This window comes from Emys orbicularis, chromosome 9, assembly GCF_028017835.1.
Source record: "Emys orbicularis isolate rEmyOrb1 chromosome 9, rEmyOrb1.hap1, whole genome shotgun sequence".
In the NCBI taxonomy this organism is placed as follows: Eukaryota; Metazoa; Chordata; order Testudines; family Emydidae; genus Emys; species Emys orbicularis.
The window spans coordinates 1,022,003-1,048,964 of NC_088691.1; the positions used below are offsets into that span (position 1 = coordinate 1,022,003).

Consider the following 26,962-nt stretch of genomic DNA (forward strand, 5'->3'; position numbering starts at 1 on the left):
CTCCCCAAACAAATATTTCTTCATCTTCCCCTGATGAAGTGGCTATGCTTCCCCTACTGACTGTGACTGATGACTTCACACATTTCCAATAGTTAATGAAGCGTATTGCGGATTCCCTCCATATTCCCTTGGAAGAGGTCATGGAGTCACAACGTAAGTTCCTGGACATCCTCCAGTGGACTGCCGCTACCCAAGTTGCCCTGCCCATTAATGAGGCTCTGATGGATCCATCTGGTGGACCCCTGCAACAATTCTGCTGATGTGTAAATGGGACAATAAGAAATATGTCCCAGCTAAAGACTCTGAATTTCTGTTCATCCATCCAACACTGAACTCCCTGGTTGTGCAGCAATGAACAAATGTGCCAGACAACATCATGCAAAGGCCACACCATATGATAAGGATCAAAAATGCCTCAATCTATTTGGCAGAAAGACATACACATCCAGGACTCTTCAATTTAGGATCGTGAACTATTAAGTTTTTATGGCTAAATACAATCACTCAAATTATGCCAAATTCATCACCAGAGAAAGGAACCACTTGCTCCCTGTATGCCTGCTACTGAACCATCATCATCACTTAAGCACCACTTTTGATGGCCTGGTCAAGGGCCTGAAACTATCCCACAACACTGAGATGCATATACACCATTTTACCCATCTTTCACCTTTTGGAAACCATCTCTCCACTTTCTTTCTGCATAGGAGAGAATCACATTAGATAAATGGGTGCTGGAGGTTATAAGATTAGGTACCCTATCCATTTTACCTCCTTCCCCTATACTCAGTCCCCTTCCCTGTCCCTCTTCCGGGAGCCCTCTCATGAACACCTGTTAAAGCAAGAAGTCTACTCACTTCTACAAATGGGTGCTGTAGAACCAGTTCCTGTTCAGCACAGAGGGAAGGGGTTTTATTTTAACCACTTTCTAACCACTTCTTGAAAAAGAACTGAGGACAGAGACTGATTTTAGATCTAAAATCAGTCTACACTGGCCCTTTACAGTGCTGCAACTTTCTCGCTCGGGGTGTGAAAAAACACCCCCCTGAGCACAGCAAGTTTCAGCGCTGTAAAGCGCCAGTATAGACAGTGCACTAGTGGTGGTAGCTACGCCTCTCGTAGAGGTGTTTTTAAAATTTTTTTAGAGCACTGGGAGAGCTCTCTCCCAGCGCTCTGCTGCGACTACACAAACCACGTTAAAGCGCTGCTGCGGCAGCACTTTAGCATTGTTAGTGTAGACTAGCCCTAAGAGTCCTAAACAACTTTGTCAGGTCTCAAAAATTCAGGATGTTATCTGTCACAGCTATAATTCTGTCATTAGAACCAGGAAAATGGTTTATGACCCTCAATCTATAGGATGCCTATTTTCATATTGCAATTCACGTGTCTCACAAACAATTCCTGTACTTTTCAGTAGGCCAGGATCACTTTTAGTATTGAATGCTCCCATTCAGCCTTTTGTCTGCCCCAAAAACATTCTCAGTGGTGCTGGAGGTGGTCACAGCTTACCTCTGACATCGGTTTCCTGCCTGTAATCAGGAACAAGTCTATAAAGATTCTGACAGACAACATAGTTGGCATGTTCTATATCAACAGATATGGAGGAGCCAGGTCCCCTTCCCTTTGTGCCAAAGTGGTAAAGTTCTGCAATTGATGCATGGCCATTTCCATCCTTATTTTGGCAATTTACCTTCTGGGGATACAGAACAGCTTAGCAGATGACCTTGGATTTCTCCCAGGACTACAAATGTGTGTTGAATCCTCAAATTCTCAGTCAAATTTTTCAGACTTGTGTTCCCCCCCCAGAAATAGACCTCTTTGTCATGGTGACCAATAAGAAATGCAAACATTTTTCTCAAGGGGGAACTTGGGTACTCTCTCTTTGGGAGATGCCTTGGACAAGAAACCTTCTATATGCTTGTCCTCCAATACCATTTATTCTGAAAGTGATCAGCAAGATCAAACACAACAAAGTCAGAATTATATTAATAGTCCCAACATGGCCAAGACAGAGATGGTATCCTTACCTGATTCACCTAGGTGATTGTCAGGTGATCAGCCTCCCATCCATTCCTCATCTTTCCAAGGGCATCGGCTGTACTTTTCATCCCCACCCAAAGATACTTCACCTCAAAGCTTGACTCCTTGATGGTTCATGGGACTAGAATCAACTTGCTCCAAGGAGGTAAACAGGTATAATTGAACCGTGGGAAAGAGTCCACAAAGTACACTTATCTCCCCAAGTGGAAAAGATTCAGCCTGTGGTGTGTCCAGAGAGGTGTTCCTTCGGTTTATTCTTCTCTCTCAATCAGTCCTTGATTACCTCCTACAGCTAAAAAGATGGAATTATCTATGAACTCTATCCAGGTCCACTTGACTATAACAGCTTTTCATTCAGTTGCTGAGGGATTCTCATTCTTTACCCATCCTACAAATGGAAGGTTTCTGAGAGGATTGGGGAACGTTTTTCGCCAAGATAAGGAACCCACACCTATCTGGGATTTGAATTTAGTACTTAAATGCCATATGAGGCCTCCCTTTGAGCCAATGGCTACATCTTTCCTCATTAGTTTATCTCAGAAGATAGCATTTTTGGTTGTTTTCACCTCCGCTTGTAGGGTGGGAGAAATAGGGTTTCTATGTCAGATTCTCCATTTTATAGTATTTTACTAGGACAAAGTTTCATTATGGCCACACCCTATATTTTTACCCAACGTGTCATATAAGTTTTGCATCAACCAGGTTATCCACCTTCTGTTTTTTCCCCAAGCCTCATCAGTTGAGAGAGGAGGCAGTTTTGCACACTTTGAACGTTAGGAGGGTGGTAGCCTTTTATGTAGACAAAACTAAATCACTTAGGAAATCACCCAGACTGTTTGTGGCTATTGCAGATAGATCCAAAGGTTTGGTGATTTCCACCCAGAGACTCTCTAGGTGGATCTCTGACTGTATCATATTGTGCTATAAATCTTCAGATATACAGCTTCCTTCTAGAGTGTTGGCCTGTTCCACAAGATCTCTATCTACTTCTATGGCATTACACAAGAATGTCCCTGTTCTGAGCATTTTGTAAGGCTACTATATGGTCTTACATTCATACCTTCTTCAAGCATTGTGCAGTGGTTTAGTAGACCATATGTTGCTGTTGGAAATGCTGTGTTGTCTTGAGTCGTGACTTGGCTCTGAAGCTTCCCTCTCCAGTTGGGGGTACTGCTCAGTAATCACCTTGGTAAACACCATAGGGGGCCTACTGAAAGAAGGAGAGGTTACTCACCCTGTGCAGAAACTGGAGATGTGTCCCTCTATGGGTGCTCCGCTACCCATCCTCCTTCCTCTCTGCTTTGGAGAATCCTCTGGGGACGTGGTAGAGAAGGAACTGAGGGCAGTTCGCCCACGCAGCCCTATATAGCCTCAGAGAGGGGGATTAAGAAACATAGGGCATATGCACAGGCCGAATAGTCACTACCACCAAAAATCTCTGATTAAAGGCGCCAGGGGTGTGAGTATGCTTGAAGTGCTGCATCCATAGGGACACACATCTCAAAGAAATCCACTTACTGCACAAGGTGAGTAACACCTCTTTATTCATAGTCCTGTAATTATCCAAATAAACTTACACTTTGTTATAAAATATACCAGAAATATGTTGTATTACAATTACCCGAAGTCTGGTCTATACACAACTCCTCTCTGTAGAACTGGATTCTGTACAGGACAGGTTCATCCCATCCAGCTACCTGAACACTTGTGACCTGAGGCTGAAATTAAAAGCAGGGTTCTAGGAATACTGTTTAATCTTCAAAACAGCACAACCATCTGTCAATCCTGATTTCAGAGCAAGTGCAACGTTATCTGTTCTACCACTAAAGGTGGGCAAACAAGGGCTTCTTTAGCTGGGAAAAGTTGTCAATGAGAAGAACACAGACATGTAGTTTAAGCCCCAAATCTATGAGGGGAAGGATATTTCCAGTTATCTTTGACGTCACTGATTAATTTAAATAACAAAGAGCTGCTATTTGATGGAGGTTTGAAATATTGTGAACTCACGCAGTTACTGTAATGTCCAACCCCTGCTGGGATGAATGGACATGCAGTATCTCTGTACTTACCGCCCAAAATGTTGTGATAAATGTGTCCTTCTCCAGCACCTCCTAGGGGAGGCACAGCATGTGTGTGACAGTCAGAGTCCCATCCAAGATTAATTTTCATTGCATCTTCAAAAGACTCTTATTTTCAGACAATTGTAGGGATGTCAGGCTGAGACAACTGACTTGTGGAGATTTTAAAATTCTCAGTGAATCACATACTTGATTCTATTCAGGTTCTAATATGACCCTCATCACAATAGTAACTGAGCATCTCCCAGAAGTGCCGTAAGCGATGTGACTAGCCCCTGTCATGTGTGGTTCATTCTTTCTGTATTCCTCTCCCTAGGGAGGAGAGTTTCTGAGTCTGGGGGTTATTTCTATTCTTCAAAGTAATTTAATATATTACATGTACACTGTGCTCTGTGTTTATATTAGCAAGGCAGGTAGAATTGTACCTTGCACCAGGAATGGAAGGATAGTGAGGGTTATGATGGTCTTTAGAGCCTCTGGGTGTATGTTCCACAGTTCGATATTGGCCCCTGAGAAAGTTCTGTCTCTTTCACAGATGAGCCTTACCTGTGCAATTTCATTGTACTGTAGTTTTGGTCCTCAGCCCAAGCTTTAGGCTCTAAGGCATTGTGGGGACAAAGGGTTGAGTGCCTTAAAAAGTGACTGACTGACTATTCATCAACGTAAGAGAGAGAGTTTGGGTTAATCTTATTTACACTGGTCTAAATCTGGCGTAATTTTATTTCAGAGTAGCAGCCGTGTTAGTCTGTATCTACAAAAAGAACAAGAGTACTTGTGGCACCTTAGAGACTAACAAATTTATTTGAGCATAAGCTTTCGTGGGCTACAGCCCACTTCTTCGGATGCATATAGAATGGAACATATATTGAGGAGATATATATACACACATAGAGAGAGCATGAACAGGTGGGAGTTGTCTTACCAACTCTGAGAGGCCAATTTTTTTCCCCTCTTACTTAATTGGCCTCTCAGAGTTGGTAAGACAACTCCCACCTGTTCATGCTCTCTCTATGTGTGTATATATATCTCCTCAATATATGTTCCATTCTATATGCATCCGAAGAAGTGGGCTGTAGCCCACGAAAGCTTATGCTCAAATAAATTTGTTAGTCTCTAAGGTGCCACAAGTACTCCTGTTCTTTTTGCAGATACAGACTAACACGGCTGCTACTCTGAAACCTGTCATTTAAAATAAGTGTTGCCATTTTCAGAATGGGGAGGCATATTTGAAGGTTGTACAATGTCCCTGTAAACAAGAAACGTCTGTTAATTTCAGTTCTATACAGAACATGGGGAAAAAATGTTTGCCCATAAGAAAAGGAGAAAGTGATTTTGAGAGCTAGCAATATAGGAAAAATATAAAAGAATGATTGAGAGTATCCCTTTAATGTATGTGATGTTGTTGTAGCCGTGTTGGTTCCAGGATATTAGAGAGACAAGGTAGGTGCGGTAATAGCTTTAATTGGACCAACTTCTGTTGGTGAGAGAGACAAGCTTTTGAACTTACGTGAACCTGAAGAAGAGCTCTGTGTAAACTTGAAATCTTGTCTCTCTGACCAGCAGAGGTTGGTCCAATATAAGATATACCCGCCTAGTGTCCCGTTAAGTAAAACTTGTCCCCAAATTGTGCTGTCATTATTGTTGCTGCTGCTGTATAAACCAAGGACAAAACAGAAAGGCCCAGAAGGGTCAGCTTCAACAGAAGTGACGTAATCAGTGCTCGCCAGGTGGAAAAAGATGAGTGGGAAGGAAGGAAATGGTACTTGAGCCTCTGGAAAAGTGTCACAAACAGTGGGAGATAAAGGAAAAATGGAAATGATAAGTAAACTGCTTCCTTTTTATCACTGCAGTAGAAAATGTTTCTTTCTTTGTTGATTGCTAGCCGTGGCCTAGCAGTATCCTCGCTGTCTATTCATGTTTCTGTTTTAGTTGTCCCAGTTTTGTCCTTCTGATAAAGCTGTTCTGATTGCCCAGAAGACATGCTTGCTGTTGGCTGCAGCAGTTGATCTGGAAATGGGGCGATGCAGTTTAACACTCACTGACCAGGTAGAGTGCTGTTGTGTGAACAGGTATAGTGCTGACCCTTTACATATTGGGCAGGTGTACATCTGGCTTTTAATGTACCCTAAACATAGCTTCTTTTGGTGTTTTTATCATTCTCAGTTATTTCACTTAGGATGGGAGCTTGAAAATACAAGCCTTTCACAATATAGAGTAAATGTGCATGTTGCTTTACAAACAATATAAGATATTGGACCAGATTTTCAGCTGCTGTAAATTGATTTTGTTGACTTCAATGGAGCTAAATGGATTTACACTATCAGAGGATCTGGGCCAGTGTCCCTGCCCCCAGGAGTTTACATTACCATCTACATTAAGATAACGTGTAAGAAGGGGTGATAACAAACCAGGGTGGAAGAGGCAGATTAAGACTATAGCAGTAGGATTATGCAGTTGCTGAGGTGGTGATGTGAATATCATGAAGGTCACAGTTTTTATTTTCTGATACATACACACACCCTGGAGGAGAATATTCAAGTTAATAGGTTGTGGAAGATGAACAGAAGTCTGAGTGGTGGTCAGTGCAAAGGTTTGCAGAGCGAGGTTCAGTGCTGGGGCCTCTGTCTTTTCTGCAGAGAACATTGCACAAAAATAAGTTTCTTTTTTAAAAACACTCTGGGAGTGACTCTTTCCTGTGAGTACTGGCCCTCACTGTGACACTGATCTTGCCTTTGCACCTCTTTGACAAGGATTGAGCGCCCAGCCATGCAGAACAGACCACTGCTGCTAGTTGCTCTCGTGTTTGCAACCTATGCATGGCTCTTCTTACAAATCTGTGTGGCAGGAGTTCTCAGACTTGTGTACGGGTGCCCCCTTGCACACAGCAAGCCTCTGAGTGCGACCCCCCCCATACATTAAAAACATTTTTTTATATATTTAACACCATTATAAATGCTGGAGGCAAAGCGGGGTTTGGGGTGGAGGCTGGCAGCTCCCGACCCCCCAGATAATAACCTCACGACCCCCTGAGGGGTCCTGACCCCCAGTTTGAGAGCCCCTGCTGTATGGTGTCAGGTGATAATACCATTCTGGATTCCAGGATTTGATTTCTGGTACAAATATAGGTGATAATGCCCTCTGTTACTCTGCCAAGGGGCCGGAGGTTCAATTTCTCATTCCACTCAGATTATAGCGCCCTGTGTTACTGCTGTGCTGGGTACTTGGGTTTAGTTCTGATACTAGTCTCTTACTCACCAGACAGGCTGCAAGCATTGCACTGCATAGACAGGAATGTTCAACTGTTTTGAGAATGTCTTGCACTCAGTAGCAATGTTTTCTGGCTGATGGTTCATATAAGCCATGTCCCTAAGAGTCAGGGCCAGCTCTAGGATTTTTGCCGCCCAAAGCAAAAACAATTTTGGCCGCCCCCCCCCCCCCCCCCGTTTTTTAATTACCCCACCCCCGGCCCCGCCTCAACTCCGCCCCTTCCCAAATCCCCAGCCCTGCCTCCTCCCCCCAGGCTCTCAAGCCTAGGAGGGAGGGAGGGGGAGCAGCGGTGCGCGAAACAGCTGTTTCGCGCGCCGCAGCCGCTCGGGATCTCCCCCTCCCTCCCAGGTTTGAGAGCCTGGGAGGGAGGGGGGGACCCCGAGCGGCCGCGGCGCGCGAAACAGCCGATTCGCGCGCTGCTGCTCCCCCCCCCCCCAGGCTTGAGAGTCTGGGAGGGAGGGCGAGTAGCAGCGCGCGAGCGGCAGCGGAGGTGAGCTAGGGCGGCCGGGGCACATTTTTAGGGGCGGCATTCTGGCGCCGGCCATGCCGCCCCTAAAAATGTGCCGCCCCAAGCACCAGCTTGTTTTGCTGGTGCCTAGAGCCGGCCCTGCTAAGAGTCGTCTTACTGCTATGTGCCTGGACCAATGGAGCCTCAAGTGTGAAGGATCCTTGATGCTTTGAATGGGGTGTAGAGGTCTCTCCTAAAGAAGAAGAAAAAGAAAACTGGTTGCAGATGATGCATTAGAGTTAGCCTGGCTTTTCACTTATTATGTAGTCAGGTTCTCTGGAGGCTTCTCTAGTGTAGTTTGCTGTGAGATTTATATTCATATTTCTTTTTTAAAACATAGTTTAAAAATAATGTATTAATTTTACAAAATAGATTGAGCTTCTGTCTCAGGCCCTTCATCATATCCAGGCATGCAGGGAAATCTGGAATGTTCTGAAGCTAACAGGTAAGTTAGAAATTCTGTAACCAAATGCTGTTGATTATGTAGTATAGCAGTACTTAGAACAAATATTTCTAAGAGTCTTATCACTTTGATAATGGAAAATTTGTGTATCAAGGAACTGCTCTTTCCAATTCAAAAGTGTTGAAACATCTGAATTACAAAATGATTTGATGTAAGAACTAGAGAGGCCAGAAGCACAATGATTTTTGTGTATCCTTGTTGGCTTTCTCATTGTCTAGATGCTGTCTGATTCAGCAGGTTTGGAACTCAAAGATTTCAGATTAATTTTATGGGCTGGCCAATGACTAGAGCACCCTGTACAAAAATTCCCAGGTTCTCTGAGGCCCTGCCCCAGCTCCCTCCATCCCCCCTCCCTCTGTCACTCACTCTCCCCACCCTCACTCACTTGCTCATTTTCACCGGGCTGGCTCATGGGAGTTGGCGTGCAGGAGCGGGTGCGGGCTCTGGCTGGGGATGCGGGCTCTGGGGTGGGGCCAGAAATGAGGAGTTGAGGATACAGTAGGGGGCTCTGGGCTGATGCAGTGGGTTGGGATGCGGGAGGGGGTGAGGGCTCCGGCTGGGGATATAGGCTCTTGGGTGTGGCCAGGGATGAGGGATTTGGGGTGCAGGAGGGGGCTCTGGGCTGAAGCTGAGGGGTTTGGAGTGTGGGAGGGGCTCTGGGCTGGGGCAGGTGGTTGGGGTGCGGGAAGGGAGTGAGGGGTCTGGCTGGGGGTGCAGGCTGTGGGGTGGAGCCAGGGATGAGGGATTTGGGGTGCAGGAGGGTGCTTGAGGCTGTGGGGTGGAGCCGAGGGGTTCAGAGTATGGGAGGAGGCTCTGGGTTGAGGCAGGGGGTTGGGGTGTGGGAGGGGATATGGGCACTGGGCTGGGGTGCAGGTTCCGGGGTGGGGCCAGAAATGAGGGGTTCAGGGTGCGGAAGGGGGCTTCAGGCTGGGGCAAGGGGTTGAGGTGCAGGGGGAGTGAGTGCTCCAGCTGGGGGTGCAGGTACTGGGGTCGGGCTGGGGATGAGGGGTTTGGGGTGTAGGAGGGTGCTCCGGGCTGGGACTGAGGGGTTTGGAGGGCAGGAGGGGGATCAGGGCTAGGGCGAAGGATTGTGGCGTGGGAGGGGCTCAGGGGTGCAGGCTCCAGGTGGCGCTTACCTCAAGCAGCTCCCGGAAACAGCGGCATGTCCCTTTCTGGCTCCTAGGCGGAGGCGCGGCCAGGTGGCTCTGCGCGGTGCCCCGTCCGCAGGTGCCACCCCCGCAGCTCCCACTGGCCGCGGTTCCTGGCCAATGGGAGCTGCGGAACTGGCCCTTGGGGAGGGGACAGCGTGTGGAGCCCCCTGGCTGCCCCGACGCGTAGGAGCTGGAGGGGTGACATGCTGCTGCTTCTGGGAGCTGCGCGGAGCCATGGCAGGCAGGGAGCCTGCCTTAGCCCCGCTGCGCCACCGACCGGACTTTTAACGGCCCGGTCAGTAGTGCTGACCAGAGCTGCCAGGATCCCTTTTTGATTGAAAACCAGACACCTGGCAACCCTAGTCTGTGAGTGTCATCCAGAAACACAGCACAAGTTTGGAAATACAGCTGTACCCTGCATAGCTATAACTCATAATACAAAGGTGATACAAACATATAAATGAGATTATCATACTTGGCAAATTATAACATTTTCGCAGATACCTTATACGGCATATCTGATCAGATTCATTGCAATTTTATAATAGTGGTATCAATAACATCACAGCATTCCGCATATTCCATACAGCGTCACATATTCAAATGTCAATCTGATTGTTTTTTTCAGTTTCCCTTACAAGACTGTAGTATCATGCCAACGAGGTCTCCTGAAGGAAGATACTGCTAGCACTCCTCTTAGCTTCTGGTCGTTGTTATGTAGAGGCCTCCTCTGTGTGATTGTTACTCTTTTGATAATGTGTAGAACAATATTTTCAATTCTGTGAAGCTGCCATTATTTTGCTTAGTGCACCATCTCTATAAGGTGTGAACTATCTGAGAGAAAAAGACATGTTTAATGAAAAGGGGCATTTCTGAGCCATCATACTGCTCAAAAGCAATGTCCTTTGTAGAAACAGCAGTATAGGAGCCTTACGTAGGAGCCTATTGCTCACTTTCCATTTGACTTCAATACCCATTTAATAAACGGAAGAAATTTATTGCTTAATATTCAATCTTAGTGACAAATTCTGCTTTCAGTGGGAGTGGTGCACACATCTCTGAGCCCAGAATTTGACCCTAATGATTAATCTTAAATTGTTCTGATTGTTAAAACATGAAGAAAATAGGTTCACAATCCCAGCCTGTCAGAGTCTCATAATGAAGAGTCCCTTTACAGTTAGGAAGCTGTCCTCTGGCTCTGAATAGTCATCTACTTTTCTTTCCAAGAGAGTTCCCAGTTTCTGCAGAGCAAAAAGTGCTTGTCACGTTGGAATATTAAGAAAGTTGCTTGCTTTTGAGGTAGTCCTCTCTATCTAGGTGTAATTTACTAGGGATTATTCACTCCAGATTAATGCTGGGAGAAAACTACAGGAGTTTAATCTGTGCCGTGTGTATTTATGCGCTTCAAACATAAGTAAACCTCATAGTTGTTCCTTACTGTTAAGTCTCAGTGCCTTGGTTTAAGAATTTTCCTGCTACTGAGGGCAAAGCTGCACCTTGCAGCTTCATTTCATAAACTGACTGTAACAGATTGACTAATAACAGGCAATACTGTGTCTCCTCTGCAGGAGATTTCTCCAAAGACCCAACAGACACATTGCTGCTGCTTTATGAATTTGAAGCAAGAGCCAAACTCAATGATCCAGAACTGGACAGCCTGCTGGAATTGGTGTGGGAACTGCCACAAATAGAGATTAAGACGCTGGAAACCATTGCTTGTAAGGGCCCTATTTACATTTCCACAGTTCTTAAAGTCATGTAAAGACACTTGGTCATGGCTGCATCCTATGATATTCTTTCGCTTTCATTTGGAGTGGGTGGGATTATGCTCTACAGCAGTGCTTCTCAAAGCCAGTCCGCCGCTTGTTCAGGGAAAACCCCTGGTGGTTCGGGCTGGTTTGTTTACCTGCCGTGTCCGCAGGTTCGGCCAATTGCGGCTCCCACTAGCCGCGGTTCGCCGTCCCAAGCCAATGGGGGCTGCGGGAAGCGGCATGGGCCGAGGGATGTGCTGGGCGCCCTTCCCACAGCCCCCATTGGCCTGGAGCGGCGAACCGCGGCCAGTGGGAGCCGCGATCGGCTGAACCTGCGGAAGCGGCAGGTAAACAAACCAGCCCAGACTGCCAGGGGCTTTCCCTGAACAAGCGGCGGACCGGCTTTGAGAAGCACTGCTCTACAGCAATGAAAATCTATGCAAAATCCAGGCATTCTTTGTCGCCTGGGGGAGGTATTTGTGATCATGGTAGTACCCAGAGATCTCCATATTTTGAAGTATCAGCCTGTTGGTGATACATATGGGAGATGAGCCAATGCCTTACAGACTCCCTCCATCTCAAAAATCCAAAACCTTTTCATAGAGTTTAAGGCCAGAAGGAACCAGTATGGTTGTCTAGTCTGACCTCCTGCCTGACACAAGCCATGCAGTGCCCCCTAGTGGTTCCTGTATCCAGTCCAATAACTTCTGACTGAGCTAGAGCAGATCCTTCAGAAGACGTCCGGTCTTGACTTAAAATCCAAAGATAATGGAGAAGCTTGCAACTGGCACTTGCTGTACTGCTCTGTGTCCTCATCACAAAGCTCTAGCCATGCCTTCTGGAACTTGAGCATTTAGAATGGGCTTTCAGGAAGGTGAGGGAGAATTTTAGAACCAAAATGACAAATTGTTTACATTTCACGTATTTTGAAGCTATTAGTGTTGGTCAGGGAACGAGTCCTAGATTCTGCATTTCTCTTTGTTTTTTTTAAATCAGATATGGTATTGCCAGGAAATGTAAAACAAAACCAAATAGCCATTGTTAATGTAGGACACCTCTATTTTTTTGTTGCTGCAGCAGACGTAGCCAGTCAACAAAGAGAACTCTGATTAACTACAGAACCTATTTTCTTAAGCTCTGCAACTGTCATTTATGATATTGTGACAAGAAAGAAGTAAAGCCATGCTGGCTTGTGCTCTGCACCTGCAGTCACTAGTACTGTGCAGCTCTGCAGGGCAAGAATAAAACTGCTGCTTATGAAATAACATTTCTGTTGTGCAAATCTAGATTCATTCATTTCTCACAGGGGACCCAGAAACAGCGCAGTGACCAATGTGCGGGAGGTCTGACCTTGTTCACTTTCATTTTCCTTCTCCATGTTCTTTTGTTTTTCAAGCATTAGCGATGGAGTCTCCTGCTCATTATCCCTCTGTGTGTAAGAGGGCCCTCAAGAGCGCTCTGACCCTTCATAGGAAACAGGAAGCCATTGATGCTGTGAGAGTCAGGTTAGTGTTCACACCAATTACTGCTAGAAGGACTGAGGCCGGGAATGTGCACAGGCAGTCAGGTGGTCATGTATCCCATCAACTGACCATTGTTTATCCTGGTTATATGTCAAACTGTTCCAATGAGGGACTGGCAGGGAAGGAAGACATATAAGGGAATCAGTTGTTGATTGCATGTTAGATCCCTTTCTCTGTGCTCTCTGATTTTTGCCTTGTGGGGCAGGAACCTGTCTGTATTATGGCTGTGAGGCACCCAGTAAAATCTTAGTTACTTGATAGAAGACGTAGTAATGAGCACAAGGGTTATGATGATAAACAGAAGGGGTCAAACTCTTGCTTATGTCAATAGCCACACTGATTTCAGTGGATCTGCTCACTTGAATAAGGCTGTGTTTTCACTGCAGAGTTAACTTGGGTGATCAGCATGTAGGTTAGCCTAGCCCAGCTCTGAACAGCCACACTGCAAAGCCCTGAGTTACCACGTCCTCACAGGCACCGCACTCCCCCATGTGTGTCACTATGACTATTTCTTTCAGTGATTGTCCCTATGGATATTCCATGTGAAGATGTGTGTCTCCCATGTGCTCTTGATTGGAGAGTTTTGTCAGCAGCGTCTGTGGGTCCGTGCCTGCACCTTATGCACCCTTGTGCTCTGGCACGAGGAGCAGACACATCACCACTCCAGTTCCTTCTCAACTGCCTGCAGCTCGAGATAGAGCAATTGTGGTGTCTGAAGCATAGCTTCACAGCTTACTTCACTTCAACATTTTATTGTTTTATTTCTTTTCTGTGAGTTTGTTTGTTTTGGATATTTTTAGCATAGGTTTGTGTTTTTGAAGGGGGTTCCACTCCCCCTCCTTTCTTCGCATTCATGGCCTTTTTGCCCTCAATCCCTGTTTGTTTGCTGCCTTTCCCTCGATGGGTTATGCCAAAAACCTCAGGATGCCAGGCCTGCCACAGGTTTTTCCCCATCCTCAAGTCCTGCTGTATGCTTATCCTCCAACACCATCAATCCTGAAATTTCTGAACAAGTTGAAACAGGTGAGAGTAGTGACCATTCTGATAGCACAATCATGGCCGAGGCAGGTGTGGTTCTCAGATCTGCTTTGCCTCTCTCTGCGCTTTGCTTTCCTCTGACAGTAGACCTTCTGACCCAGGAATCAGTAACCATAACCCACCTCAGTTTTTCATCGCTGCACCTCAAGGCTTCCTTGATGGCTCTTGGGCATAGAACAGAATTGTTCTCTTGAGGTTCAGACAGTGCTGCTGAATAGCAGGAAACCCTCCACCCTACTCTGGGACCTTAATTTGGTTCTCATTGCCTTAAGAAGACCCCCATTCAAATCCTTGGGGAGCTGCTTATTTCTTCATTTGGTCTTCAAGGTCTCATTCCTCATAGCCATCACCTTAGCCAGAAAGATAGGAGCACTAGGGGCACTTATGACTGACCCCACCTGTACATGATATTCTACTGTGAGAAGGTGACTCTATGCCCCCATCCTTGTTTCCTGCCTAAGATCTCATCAGACTTCCACCTCAATCAGGTCATTCAATGGCCAGGGTTTTACCCCACACCTCATTGGTTGAGAGAGGAGGCTAGTCTTCATAATCTGGATGTAAGAAGAGCTCTTGCCTTCTATCTCGATAGGCCGAAGCCCTCCAGAACTTATCCCAGACTCGATCTCTTTTTAGAATGAATGGACAGTCGATTTTCACCCAAAGACTATCTCAGGATCTCAGAATGGATCTTGGCATGCTGTGAAGCATCTGGAGGGCTTCCCTCACCGAAGATTACTTCCCATCCTACTAGTGCCCAACCCACCTCTGTAGCCCTACTTAAGAATATACCCATCACAGACATTTGTAGGGCTGCCACCTAGTCTTCTGTGCCCACATTTTCCCACTACACTATTGCACCTGCTTGCAGGGCAGATGAAGCCTTTGGTGATGCGGTTCTGTGATCTATACTGAATTTGCCTCCTCAGCACCCTCTTCCATATTGAGGTACTGTGCAAGAATCTCCACACATTCAGCATCCATAGGGACAATAGCTTGAAGAAGGAAGAGAGGTTACTTACCTCTACAGTAACCAGAGTTCTTCAAAATGCTTTGTCCCTATAGGTTTTCCACTATCCTCCCTCCTCTACTTTGGAGTCTTTGCATCTGGACTTCCTGATTGGGAAGGAACTGGAATGGTGGTGGGTCTGCCTCTCCCTATATACTCTCGTATTGGAGCAGGAGGGTGCGTAGGGCACAGGCGCAGATACATGAACACTGCTGACAAAAATCTCTGATTGTGCGCACACCCATGTGCTATCGTTCTCACATGGAGTACCTGTAGGAACAAAACTTCTTGAACTCGGTTACTGTATAAGTAAGTAATCTCGCCTTCTGGGGTCATACCCCATGTTCTTGGTGTGGCAGTAAGCTGAGCTGCCTTATGATTCCCAGTGAATTGTGGAAAAAATTGTCTGTTCTTCTGGGCACACAAGGGGAATTGTGGGAACACATTCGAGGACTGTCAGCATGCAGGGGGATTAGCCTGCAAGATGGGTCACCACCCTGAGTGAAAGCAACATTTGGGTTTTATCTACAGCCCCAGAAGAGCCAGCTAGCCCAGCTTGAACGCATCACTAAACTCGGATGAGAGGGTGTAGTATGTGGACAGAAGAGGAATTCTGGGGGCCTGAATTAGAGCCTGAGTTAACTCTATAGTGAAGATATATCCTTAGGGAGGGGAGAGCCAGAAGACGTCAGCCTATGCTAAGGAGGTAGCTTCTGAATCAGCGAGTGACTGCTTAAAACATGATGCCCAAGAGATGAGCCCATGTTCATTGAATAAAAACCGCTCTCACTTAGGCTTTGTCTACACTACAGCGTTTTGTCAACGCAAGTTATGCCGACAATCAAAACCCAGTATAATTACATTTGCATATAATCACATTTGCATGTTCGCACAATGCTCCTTCTGTGGCAGAGCGTGTCCACAGTTGGTGCTCTAGCATCGACAGTGAGGGCAGTGTACTGTGGGTAGCTATCCCACTGTGCTACTTGCCACCTTCTGCAGCTAGAAGTTGTGGGAAGGTGGAGTGGATTGCAGTGTATCATGGATGTGGGCTCAACGTCCCATGATGCACTTTTTTCCGTCCCAACATTCCATGGGCTTCCGACTGCATTTCACAGCATTTTCCAATTTCCCCTGTTTACTGTGCGCCTGCTATCTCTGAAAGCATGGACCCTGCACTGCTCTCTACTGTTGTGGTCACTATTATGAACACATCACAGCTGATTATGCAATATATCATGAGCATCCAATGTGACCAGGAATCCTAGGTACCTGACCTTCTGTGTGCCATGGAAAGAAACAACACCAGATTACTTTTGGCATTCACGGAGCAGCTGCACACAGTGGACCATTGCTTTTGGGCTTGGGAAACAAGCACTGTGTGGTGGGATTGCATCGTTATGCAGATCTAAGGTGACAAGCAGTGGCTGCAGAACTTTCAAATGCGCAAAGCCACCTTCCTGGAACTGTGTGCGGAGCTTGCCCTAGCACTGCAGCGCAAGGACACCAAAATGAGAGCTGCCCTAGCGGTGGAGAAGAGCATGACGATCACTGTGTGAAGCTGGCAACTACAGACTGCTACCGGTCGGTCGTGAATCCGTTTGGAGTTGGGAAGTCCACCGTTGGGGCTGCGTTACTGCAAGTATCCAAGGCCAGTAATTGCATCCTGCTACAAAGGACTGTGACTGTTGGCAATATGTGTGAAATAGTAGATGGCTTTGCGGCAACGGGATTCCCTAACTGCGGCAGGGCGATAGATGGCAAGCAGAGTCCAATTTTTGCCCCGGACCATCTTGCGACCGAGTACTTCTCTATGGTATTGAAGGAGCTTGTGGATCACTGGGTGTGTCACTGACATAAGTGCGGGGTGGTCCAGGAAGGTGCATGACGCATGCACCTTCAGGAACACCTGCCTGTACATAAAGCTGCAAGCAGGGACTTTCTTTCCAGATCTGAAGATTCCATTGGAGGATGTTGAAATGCCCATCGTGATCCTGAAAGACCCAGCATTCCCTTTACTCCCATGGCTCATGATGTCTTACATGGGAAACCTGGACAGCAGCAAGGATCACTTCAGCAATAGGCTGAGCAGGTGCAGAATGACCGTAGAATGTGCCTTTGGCAGATTAAAAGCACACTGGCGCTGCCTTTATGGCAGGTTAGACCTAAATGCAGAAAATATTCCCATGGTCGTAGCAGCCTGCTGTGCGCTGAGTAATATTTGTGAGGCTAAGGGTGAAAAGTTTCTCCTGGGGTGGAGCATGGAGGCGAATCGCCTGGTGGTTGATTTTGAGCAGCCAGATATCAGGGCTATTAGAGGGGCACAATGGGGTGCTATTTGAATCAGGGAGGCTTTGAGGCACCATTTTGACAGTGAGCACCAGTCATGTGTCTTTCTATACAGCACTCTGCCATGCTTTAATTTGCCGCCTTTCATGAAATTTTGATGATTTCTGACCATGATTTGTAATCAGCAAATGATCAGATTACAACTGTGTATTAATTCCAGCAGCAACCACCATGTGTAAGAGACAAATAAAGATTTGTTATCTTTCAGAGAGTATGTTTTTATTAAATACCAATTAACAACACACACAAAAGGGTTGGTGGAAAGGGAGATAACAGTGATGGGCAGTGTAGGCTCTTATTGCTGTGTGTAAGTCCAGCTATCATTTTGGAAGCTGTCCGAAGGGGTGGAGTGAATGGGATACCGAGTCGGGCTGGAAAGTTGCAAGGAATGTGTGGGAGGAGTTTGGGGATGGCATGGAAAGCAGTTCTGTATTGGCGGTGGGAGGCAGGGGGGACAAGCACGGATTAATTCTGCAGGCAGCATGATTAGGGACTTTTAACATCTCTGTTTGCTCCTCCATCACTTTTATCGTCTGATCCTGGCCCATTAAAATTCACTTCTGGATCTCCTTGCTGTCCTATCTGTTTTATAATTTTCTTTTAAACTTTCTTTCCACGTCCTGCATTCTTGGTTTTTGGCCTTTGAGGATTGGAGCATCTCTCGAAACATGTCCTCCTTGCTCGCTTCCTTATCTGGTAGACAATGAGGAGTATGGCACCTTAAAGACTAACAGATTTATTTGGGCATAAGCTTTTGTGGCTAAAAAACCACTTCTTCAGATGCAGCTGAAGAGGTGGTTTTTTACCCACGAAAGCTTATGCCCAAATAAATTTGTTAGTCTTTAAGGTGCCATCGGACTCCTCGTTATTTTTGTGGATACAGACTAACATGGCTACCCCTCTGATACTTATCTGGTAGAGGCGCTCTGCTGGTGTGTAGGGGGTTCCTCTGAAGGCCACATCTGTAGAAGCACAATAAACAATAAACAGAAGCATGATTGTTTAGTGCATGCATAGCATCAAATCATTATAGTAAGATGCACCTCTTTTGAAATATGAATCAGTTTCTCGCTATCCCTTGGCAAGCACACATCTCAGCAAATGCCCTAAACATGGTGAGTTCGGCCTGGGGGAGTGCTTAAGATGGGACAAAGGATCTAGGAGGCAACTAGGGACAATATTGTAAATTTTGCCACTATTTTCCATAGGCGGGGGTCACTGAAGCCAATATTTCACTCCTGAGGGTATGCAAGGGTGCATCTCCTGCATGTATGCCGCTTCAGACTGAGTCTCTATGCTGCTCGTCTGTGTGCCGTGTTGGTCCCTGCACGAGTGATTGCCGATTGGCATGGGAGAGTTTCCTAAAACGGCAGGAGGAACAAAACAGCTCTGCTAAGGAATCTTTGGCTGAGGATGGGCGAGTACATCCAGGAAAGTTTCCTAGAGATCTCTCTAGAGGATTCCCATGAAATCTCGGTGTGCATTAACACACTGTTCTGCTGCATTGCTTAGCTGCACAGGGGGATGCGAATCACATGCAAACACAGCTAGTCTTGTACATTTCTATCCCTTCACCCACTTCTAGAATATAACAAAGCAAAGGACAGCTCTACCTCATATAACAGAACAGCATCAACTCAAAAGGATCACTTACCAGAGCTCCCCTCTCCTGCTTCATGCGCATCAGAGATGGACTGCTGTGACTGGCTTGACCCCTCTGGAGGCTCCACATCGTCCTCCAACTTGACCACTTTGTCCATGACTTCGTCCTCAGGTCCTCAGCCCCACCAAAGTATCCACACGGTTTGTGGAGGTGGGATTGCTGCCTAGGAGCGGCAAGTCTTCAGGCAGCACCAGAGCAACAGTTTGACTCCCTTGCCTTCTGGTGTGCCTGCCTCAGCTCCTTTATCTTCACACGGCACTGATGCGTGTCCCATTCGTAGCCCTTATCCAACATGCCACAAGAAATCTGACCATAGATATCGAAGTTTCTACAGCTGGAGCATAGCTGGGACTTCACAGCCTCCTCCCCACAGAGCCAGCAGATCCAACAACACAGGTACTCCAAGCAGGAGAGTGTTTGCTGCCTGGAGATGCCGTGGTCAGCTGGGAAGATGTGATGTGAGCTCTCCATGCTGAGCAAACAGGAAGTGGAATTTCAGAAATTCCCAGGTGCAGGGCAGCAGAGTTCAAACTGCTGACTAGAGCGGTCAGGATGGGCATTGTGGGACACCTCCTGGAGGCCGTTTACAGTGACATAAACAAGCGCAGTGTCTACACTGGCACTGTTGATATTTTATTGCCAAAAGCTCTACGCCTCTTGTTGAGGTGGTTTTATATTTTCTGCAAAGCAGGAGAGTTTTGTCGGCAGAAGGAGCATTACAGTGTGTACACCTCCACTGTTCTGTTGCTGAAAGCTGACTTTTGTGGACAAAACTCTATAATATAGACAAGACCTTAATAGACACCCTTTTTCCAGAACATAATGTGAGCTTCTGGGCACAGGGACTCTGTTTCCTCTCTGATCTCTTCAAGGGTGAACTCATTAGTGCTGGTAATGGTAACGGAGTAGGTTTGTGTACTTGTGCTGCATACATACAGTATGTAAGGAGGAAATCTTCCATTGGTTTTGTTTAACTAATATCTTTTAACATGCTGTTATACATCACTTAGCCACTAGTGTAGACAAAGGTCATCATGTTTAAAAATGTGGTAGCTGGTTGTAATTAACCCTAGGGCCTCCAAGAAGGAAACTGGCAAGGAGCTGGTTCCATCCAAACCTGTCTGTGCTTCCTTTGTGTTGCAGAGCTTCGGAACAAAAAGAGAGTTCATGCTAAGGCCCCTCTTGCTAGATCATGCAGTCCAGGGCAAAGCAGCTTTGAGCTAAGGGTGTCCCAGATAAAAGACTCCGGCTTAGGCGAGAACAGAGTGTGCTAAGTAAATTAGTGCAAAATAGGGAGCTGCTGCTTGGTGACAGGGCAGTAGTGGCTGAGGTTGCTGCAATTTCGGTTGCCTCTGCTCAAGATAAACAGGACTTGTGAACATTTAGTAAGTTAGTAAATTACACAGAAAATACCCTGAGTCCATGTCACCAAATTCCCTTCAAGTGGGAAACTAACCTGCTGCAAGGCTCCAATATCTGCTACTACAAATGGGCAACACTAGTCACTTTAGGATTACCCATGACTAAGGCTGCAAGTTTGTCATGGTGGTCACAGAAGTCATGGATTCTGAGACTTTCCGGGAACTCCGTGACTTCTGCAGCGGCCTGTGTGGCTGGTCCGGGGGCCGCCTGAGCAGCTCGGGCAGCCCCTGGGCCAGCTGCACGGGCTGCTACTGGGGCAGTCTTGGGCCACTGCCCCCCCCCCAGCAGCACCAGGAGTTTGGGTGTGGGAGGGGGCTCTGGTGTGGCGCTTTCCTTGGGGGAGGGGGCTCCATGTCCCACCCTCAGCTCCTAGCTCTGCACACTGCCTCCACCTGCAGGCACCATTCCCGTAGCCACTGGGCGCTGTGGAGCCGGCGCTTGGGGTGGGGGGGCAGTACGGGGAGCTAGGTTCTGAGGGAGGGACATATCCTGCTTCCGGGAAGCCGCAAGGAGCTGGGTAGGGAGCCTGCCAGCCCCGCCAACCCCCTCCCCTCCCAGCACCAGTGGGGGTCCTGGCTGCTCCCCCCCCCCCCCGCCGAAGAACCCGTGGCACCCCCTCCCGAGCACCCCTGGCACTCCCCAGGCTGCCGCGCCCCATGCACTCACGATGCCCCGGGGCTGCCTCCCCCCCCCCCAAGATTTAGTCGGGGTATATAGTACAAGTCATGGACAGGTCAAGGGCTGTGAATTTTTGTTTACTGCCCGTGACCTGTCCATGATTTTTCCTAAAAATACCCATGACTAAAACGTAGCCTTACCCATGACTAGTTAACACTTTTTTCAACACGATTATCTTTGTTACACTAATGTTTAACAACAGTGTTAATTAAAACCTGTTTACTTAACATGCTTTCTAACACAATTTATATTCCCAGTGGTAACTAGGCCAATGAAGATGCTTGGCTACAAATAGGCGCCAGTAAGCAGCTTTGGCTTTATCCTGTGATGTGCTCCATAGGGCACACTGTAGCTGGTTGGGTGTGATGTAGTCCTCTCAAAAGAAATTAAATGAAGAGAACTGTGGGGAAAGCCACAGGGACTGGGAGGAGTTAATTGTAAGATACTATGCCAAATATATGATATAGTGGTGCTGAGTAGCTAGCTCCCCAGGGTACCTGCTGTATATGGAAACTGAAATACTACCTGACATCCTTTTGCCTCAGATTCCATTCCCTGTAATGGAATCCCCTCTTCTGCTCCCCCTGCACCTGAACTGCCATGACAATGCTCTGTGAATCACTCTCCTAAAGTCCAGGCTGAGTTATCATGAAGGAGCTGCCTTTTCCCTTAATGAGCAGGAAGAACCATTTCAAGGTGCACGCATTTGCTGCTGTTTTTCTTTATTTCAAAGGATAGCAAGACATGCAGGGCCCTGTAGTTAGCTCCCTTAGTGGGATTGGGATAGAAATAGCTGCTCTCCCCTTCTTTTCAGTTGGGCAACTCCTAAAATACAATAGCTGCTGCCTCCCATCTATAGACTGCAGGAATGAGCTCAGACCCAGGGCAAGGATGTCCTGCTTTCAGAAATGGGTAGGGTACAAAGCAGTGAAGTGCAGACAACATGGAGACACATGCCAGAATGGTGCTGCTGTTAAAACTCAGCTAATTTGTTCCATGCATGGTTGCTTTGCTGAGTAATCAAAGATGCATATTCCATATGGTATTTAACAAGTTTTCCTCTTTGTTGCTGTTTTGATTCCCAGCAAATGTCTGCACAGCTTGGTTCACCTTTCTCTGCCAACTGGAGTGATAGACACAGATGCTTGTGTACTGGAGGAGGTGTGGGGCTACTTTGAAGATGCTCTGAGCATTGTAAGCACCACAGTAAGTTGAACAGAAAAACAAAAGATTGGAAATGATCCTGAGTAAGCTTAAAAAGTCCTCACCGCAATGAGAGCAATCAGCAAACAAATCTTAAAATATTTAGGCTCTCACATGCAGGGGTGTCATTTAAGGAGGCTGGGGAGGGTGGCTCTAGCCTCTGCTGAGTTTAGTACCTGAGGTCTGCACTTGCAGTGTATTCCCTAGCCCCAGATGGAGCTCTTAACTGAGACACAGCTTGAGCGTGATATGGGATGAGTTCTGTGCTGCTCCCAGCTTCCACCCCCAGGGCAGGGAGTTTGTTTATAAACAGAGGCAGGCTGATTAAGATAACAAAAGGCTTGTCCTTAAATTAAATTAAGGATCCTTAGATGATCCTGAAAGTATTGCCAGGCACTCAAGTTAAAAGAGAAGAAACAAAGGGTAGGAATGAATAAATGGTGAGAATGGAAAAAAGTAAGCAGTGGTGTCCCCCAAGGGTCTATACTGGACCAGTACTGATCAACATATTTATAAATGATCTGGAAAAGGGGGTAAACAGTGAGGTGGCAAAATTTGTAGATGATACAAAATTACTCAAGATAGTTAAGTCCAAAGCTGACTGCGAAGAGTTACAAAGGGATCTCACAAAACTGGATGACTGGGCAACACAATGGCAGATGAAATTCAATGTTGATAAATGCAAAGTAATGCCCATGGCAAAATATAATCCCAACTATACATACAAAACACCAGAGTCTAAATTAGCTGTTACCACCCAAGAAAGAGAACTTGGAGTCATTGTGGATAGTTCTCTGAAAACATTTGCTCAATGTGCAGTGGCAATCAAAAAAGCTAACAGCATATTCGGAATCAGTAGGAAAGGGATAGCTAATAAGACAGAAAATATCATATTGCCTCTATATAAATCCATGGTACACCCACATATTGAATACTGCATGCAGATTTGGTCACCCGAGCTCTAAAAAGATATATTGGATTTGGAAAAGGTACAGAGAAGGGCAACAGAAATGATTAGGGGTATGGAACACCTTCTGTATGAGGAGAGATGAAAAAGACTGGGACTTTTCAGCTTGGAAAAGAAATGACTAAGGGGGGATATGATAGTCTATAAAATCATGAATGGTGTGGAAAAATTGAATAAGGAAATGTTATTTACTCCTTCACATAACACAAGCATTAGGGGTCACCTAATGAAATTAATAGGCAGGAGATTTAAAACAAACAAAAGAAAGTATTTCTTCACAGTCAATCTATGGAACTCGTTGCCTGGAGATGTGGTGAAAGCCAAAATATACCCGGTTCCAATAAGAACTAGATAAGTTCATGGAGGACAGGTCCATCAATGGCTATTAGTCAGGATGCGCAGGGATCCAATACCATGTTCTGTGTGTCCCTAGCCTCTGTTTGCCAGAAGCTGGGACTGGGTGACGGGATGGATCACTTGATGATTACCTGTTCTGTTCATTTCCTCTGAAGCACCTGATATTGACCACTGTTGGAAGACAGGATACGGGGCTAGATGGACCATTGGTCTTACCCTGTATGGCCATTCTCATATTCTTATATTGAACCCTGATGTATCTGCCTCCCGCTGCAACCCCTTAGACCTCACCCCCCCCCAGAGCTGAGATAGAACCCAGGAGTCCTGATGGGGTCGCTATCTCTCTCTGCAGAGTTAGTAACCAAGTAAGAATATATATTAACATTTTAAACCTAACCCGTGTCTTTAAGTGACTTGCCACAAGATGTCAGAACATGTTAGTATTAGAGCTAAGTGGGTCTATTTGATTTTCTTTCTTTTATATAGGAATTAGCTACAGTAATTCTATCAGCTAATTGCTAAGTTATCTGCCAAAAAACTAGCGTTTTCAAGTGCCTAAGTAGCCCCCGGAATCATGGTTAGTCACACACCCCAGTCTGAAATGGCGCCCCTGCTCACATGGGGTAAGCTCCTTCCCAGAGGGATATAGTGAGGGCACCTCAAATTGAATATCTCCTGGATCCTTATGACTTAACTGAGAGTGTCCTGGCTTTTGTGGAGGGTTTTCTGAGACATTTTAGGCCGTATTTTTAGTCCTGGGTTTAGAAATTGCCTGAAGCCGGAGTATATATCCCACCATTCTCAAAAAAACCCTGTATTTTTGCAAATACAACTCGACATTCCAGATCTTAGAATCATAGAAATGTAGGGGCTGAAGAACCTCAAGAGGTCATCTAGTCTAGGCCCTTGTGCTGAGGCAGGACCAAGTAAACCTAGACCATCCCTGACAGGTATCGGTCCAGCTTTTTCTTAAAAATCTCAAATGATGGGGATTCCACAACCTCCCTTGGAAGCCTATTCCCATGCTTAACTATCCTTATAATTGGAAAGTTTTTCCTGTCTCCCTTGCTGCAGTTTAAATCCATTACTTCTTAACCTACCTTCAGTGGCCATGGAGAACAATTGATCACTGTTCTCTTTATAACAGCTTTAATATATTTGAAGACTTATCCGGATCCCCTTTAGTCGTCTTTTCTAAACAAGCCCAGTTTTTTAGCCTTCCTTCACAGTCAGGTTTTCTAAACCTTTTATCATTTTTGTTGCTAGCCTCTGAACTCTCTACAGTTTATCCACAACTTTCTTAGTGTGGTGCCCAGAACTGGATGCAGTACTCCAGCTGAGGCCTCACCAGTGCTGAGCAGAGCAGGACAGTTAGCGCCTGTGTCTTGCAAATGACACTCCAGATAATATACACAGAATGATATTAGCTGTTTTTCACAATTGTATCACATTGTTGACTCGTATTCAATGAGTGATCCACTATAACTTCCAAATTCTTTTCAGCAGTACTACCACCTAGCCATTTATTCCCCATTTTGTAGTTGTGCCATTTTATTTTTTCCTTACTAAGTGTAGTACTTTGCTCTTGTCTTTATTGAATTTCATCTTGCTGACTTCAGACCAATTCTCCAATTTGTCAAGTTCCTTCTGAATTCCAAGCCTGTCCTCCAAAGTGCTTGCAACCCTTCCAAGCCTGGTGTCACCCACAAGTTTTAGAAGCTTACTCGCCACTCCATTATCCAAGCCACCTATGAAAATATTGAAAAGTGTCAGACCCAGGATGGACCCCAGTTGATATGCCCTCCCAGTTTGATAGCGAACCACTCGTGACTAGTCTTTTAGTACATTCTTTCCAACAGTTGTGCACCCACCTTATAATAATTTTATCTAGACCACATTTCCCTAGTTTGTATAGATGAATATGTGGGACTGTATCAGAAGCCTTGTTAAAAATCAAGATAATAGAATCAGAAGGGACAGCAAGGTTCAGCTAATCTAACTCCCTGCCAACATGAAGGATTTGTTGTGTCTAAACCATCCAAGACGGGTGGTTATCCAGCCTCTTTTTGAAAACCTCCAGTGAAGACGCTTCCACAACTTACTGAGGCGTTTGTTCCATTGTCCTACTGTTCTTAGAGTTAGGAAGTTTTTTCTGAGATTTAATCTAAATCTTCTATGCCATAGTTTGAACCCATTGCCTATTGTGCCCCCTCTGTGGCAAGAGAGAACAACATTTCTTCATCTTTTTTATGGCAGCCTTTCAAATATCTGAAGACAGCTATCATATCTCCCCTTCATCTCCTCTCTTCCAAACTACACATACTCAGTTTCTTTGCTCATATGGCTTGAATTCAATCATCTTTGTCACTTGCTGCTGGATCCTTTCCAGTTCCTCTACATCCTTTCTATACACTGGTGACCAAAATTTTACACAGTATTCCAGCCAACACCTAACCAACGCTGAGTAGAGCGATACTATCCCCTCCCATGACTTGCATGTTATGCCTCTGTTAATGCAACGTAAAATTGCATTTGCTTTTTTTGCAACAGCATCACATTGCTGACTCAGGTTGAGGTTGTGATCCACCACAACTCCCAGATCCTTCTCAGCCATACTGCTGCCAAGCCAGTTATCCCCCATTCTGTATTTGTGTATTTGGTTTTTCTTCCCTAAGTGTGGCACCTTAGATTTGTCTTTGTTGAATTTCCTCTTGGCTATAGCCCAGTTCTCCAATTTTTCAAGATCCCTTTGAATTTTAGCTCTATCCTAGAGTATTAGCAACCCCCCTTAGCTTTGTGTCATGTGCAAACATGATCAGTATGCTCTCTATGTCTACATCTAGGTCATTAATGTTGATGTTAAACAACACTGGACCCAGAACAGATCCCTGTGGAACCACACTTGAGACCTCCCTCCAGTCCAACATCATTCCATTAATAGTTACTCTGTTTGCAGTTGGTTAACCGATTATGTATCCACTTAATTGTAGTTCTGTCAAGCCTGCATTTCTCCATCTTACTTATCAGAATGTCATGTGGGACTATCAGGGGCCTTGCTGAAGTCCAGGTATATTATGTTTACTGCATTCTCCCAGCCACCAAATCAGTTACCCTATCAAAGAAGGAAATCAAGGTGGTTTGGCATGATTTGTTCTTGGTAAATCCATCCTGGCTGCTAGTGATTATCTCTTCATCTTCCAGGTATTCGCAAATTGAATATTTTATACATTGCTCTAGTTGCTTCCTAGGTATTGAAGTCAGGCTGACTGATCTATAGTTCACCCACTCCTCCTTTCCCCCCCCTTTTAAAGATGGGCACAATGTTAGCCCTTTTCCAGTCTTCTGGGACCTCTGCTGTCATCTATGAGTTTGTAAATATTGTCAGTGGCTCCAAGATTTTGTCAGATAATTCCTTCAGTACCCTTGGGTGAATAGCATTTGACCCTTCTGATTTGAATTTATTCAAATTAGTCACAACATATATCACATCTACTG

At 45.8% G+C, this 26,962-nt stretch overlaps 1 protein-coding gene across 1 annotated transcript in view; it reads left to right on the plus strand.

Moving 5' to 3' along the window:
* Window positions 1-26,962, plus strand: part of TEX11 (testis expressed 11) — a 107,037-nt gene that overhangs the window by 75,120 nt on the left and 4,955 nt on the right. The window contains exons 22-26 of the mRNA XM_065411101.1: window positions 6,048-6,164; window positions 8,266-8,338; window positions 11,076-11,225; window positions 12,655-12,763; window positions 22,026-22,146. Of these exons, the coding sequence (XP_065267173.1) occupies window positions 6,048-6,164; window positions 8,266-8,338; window positions 11,076-11,225; window positions 12,655-12,763; window positions 22,026-22,146 (570 nt within the window). The remainder of the gene's footprint in view (window positions 1-6,047; window positions 6,165-8,265; window positions 8,339-11,075; window positions 11,226-12,654; window positions 12,764-22,025; window positions 22,147-26,962) is intronic.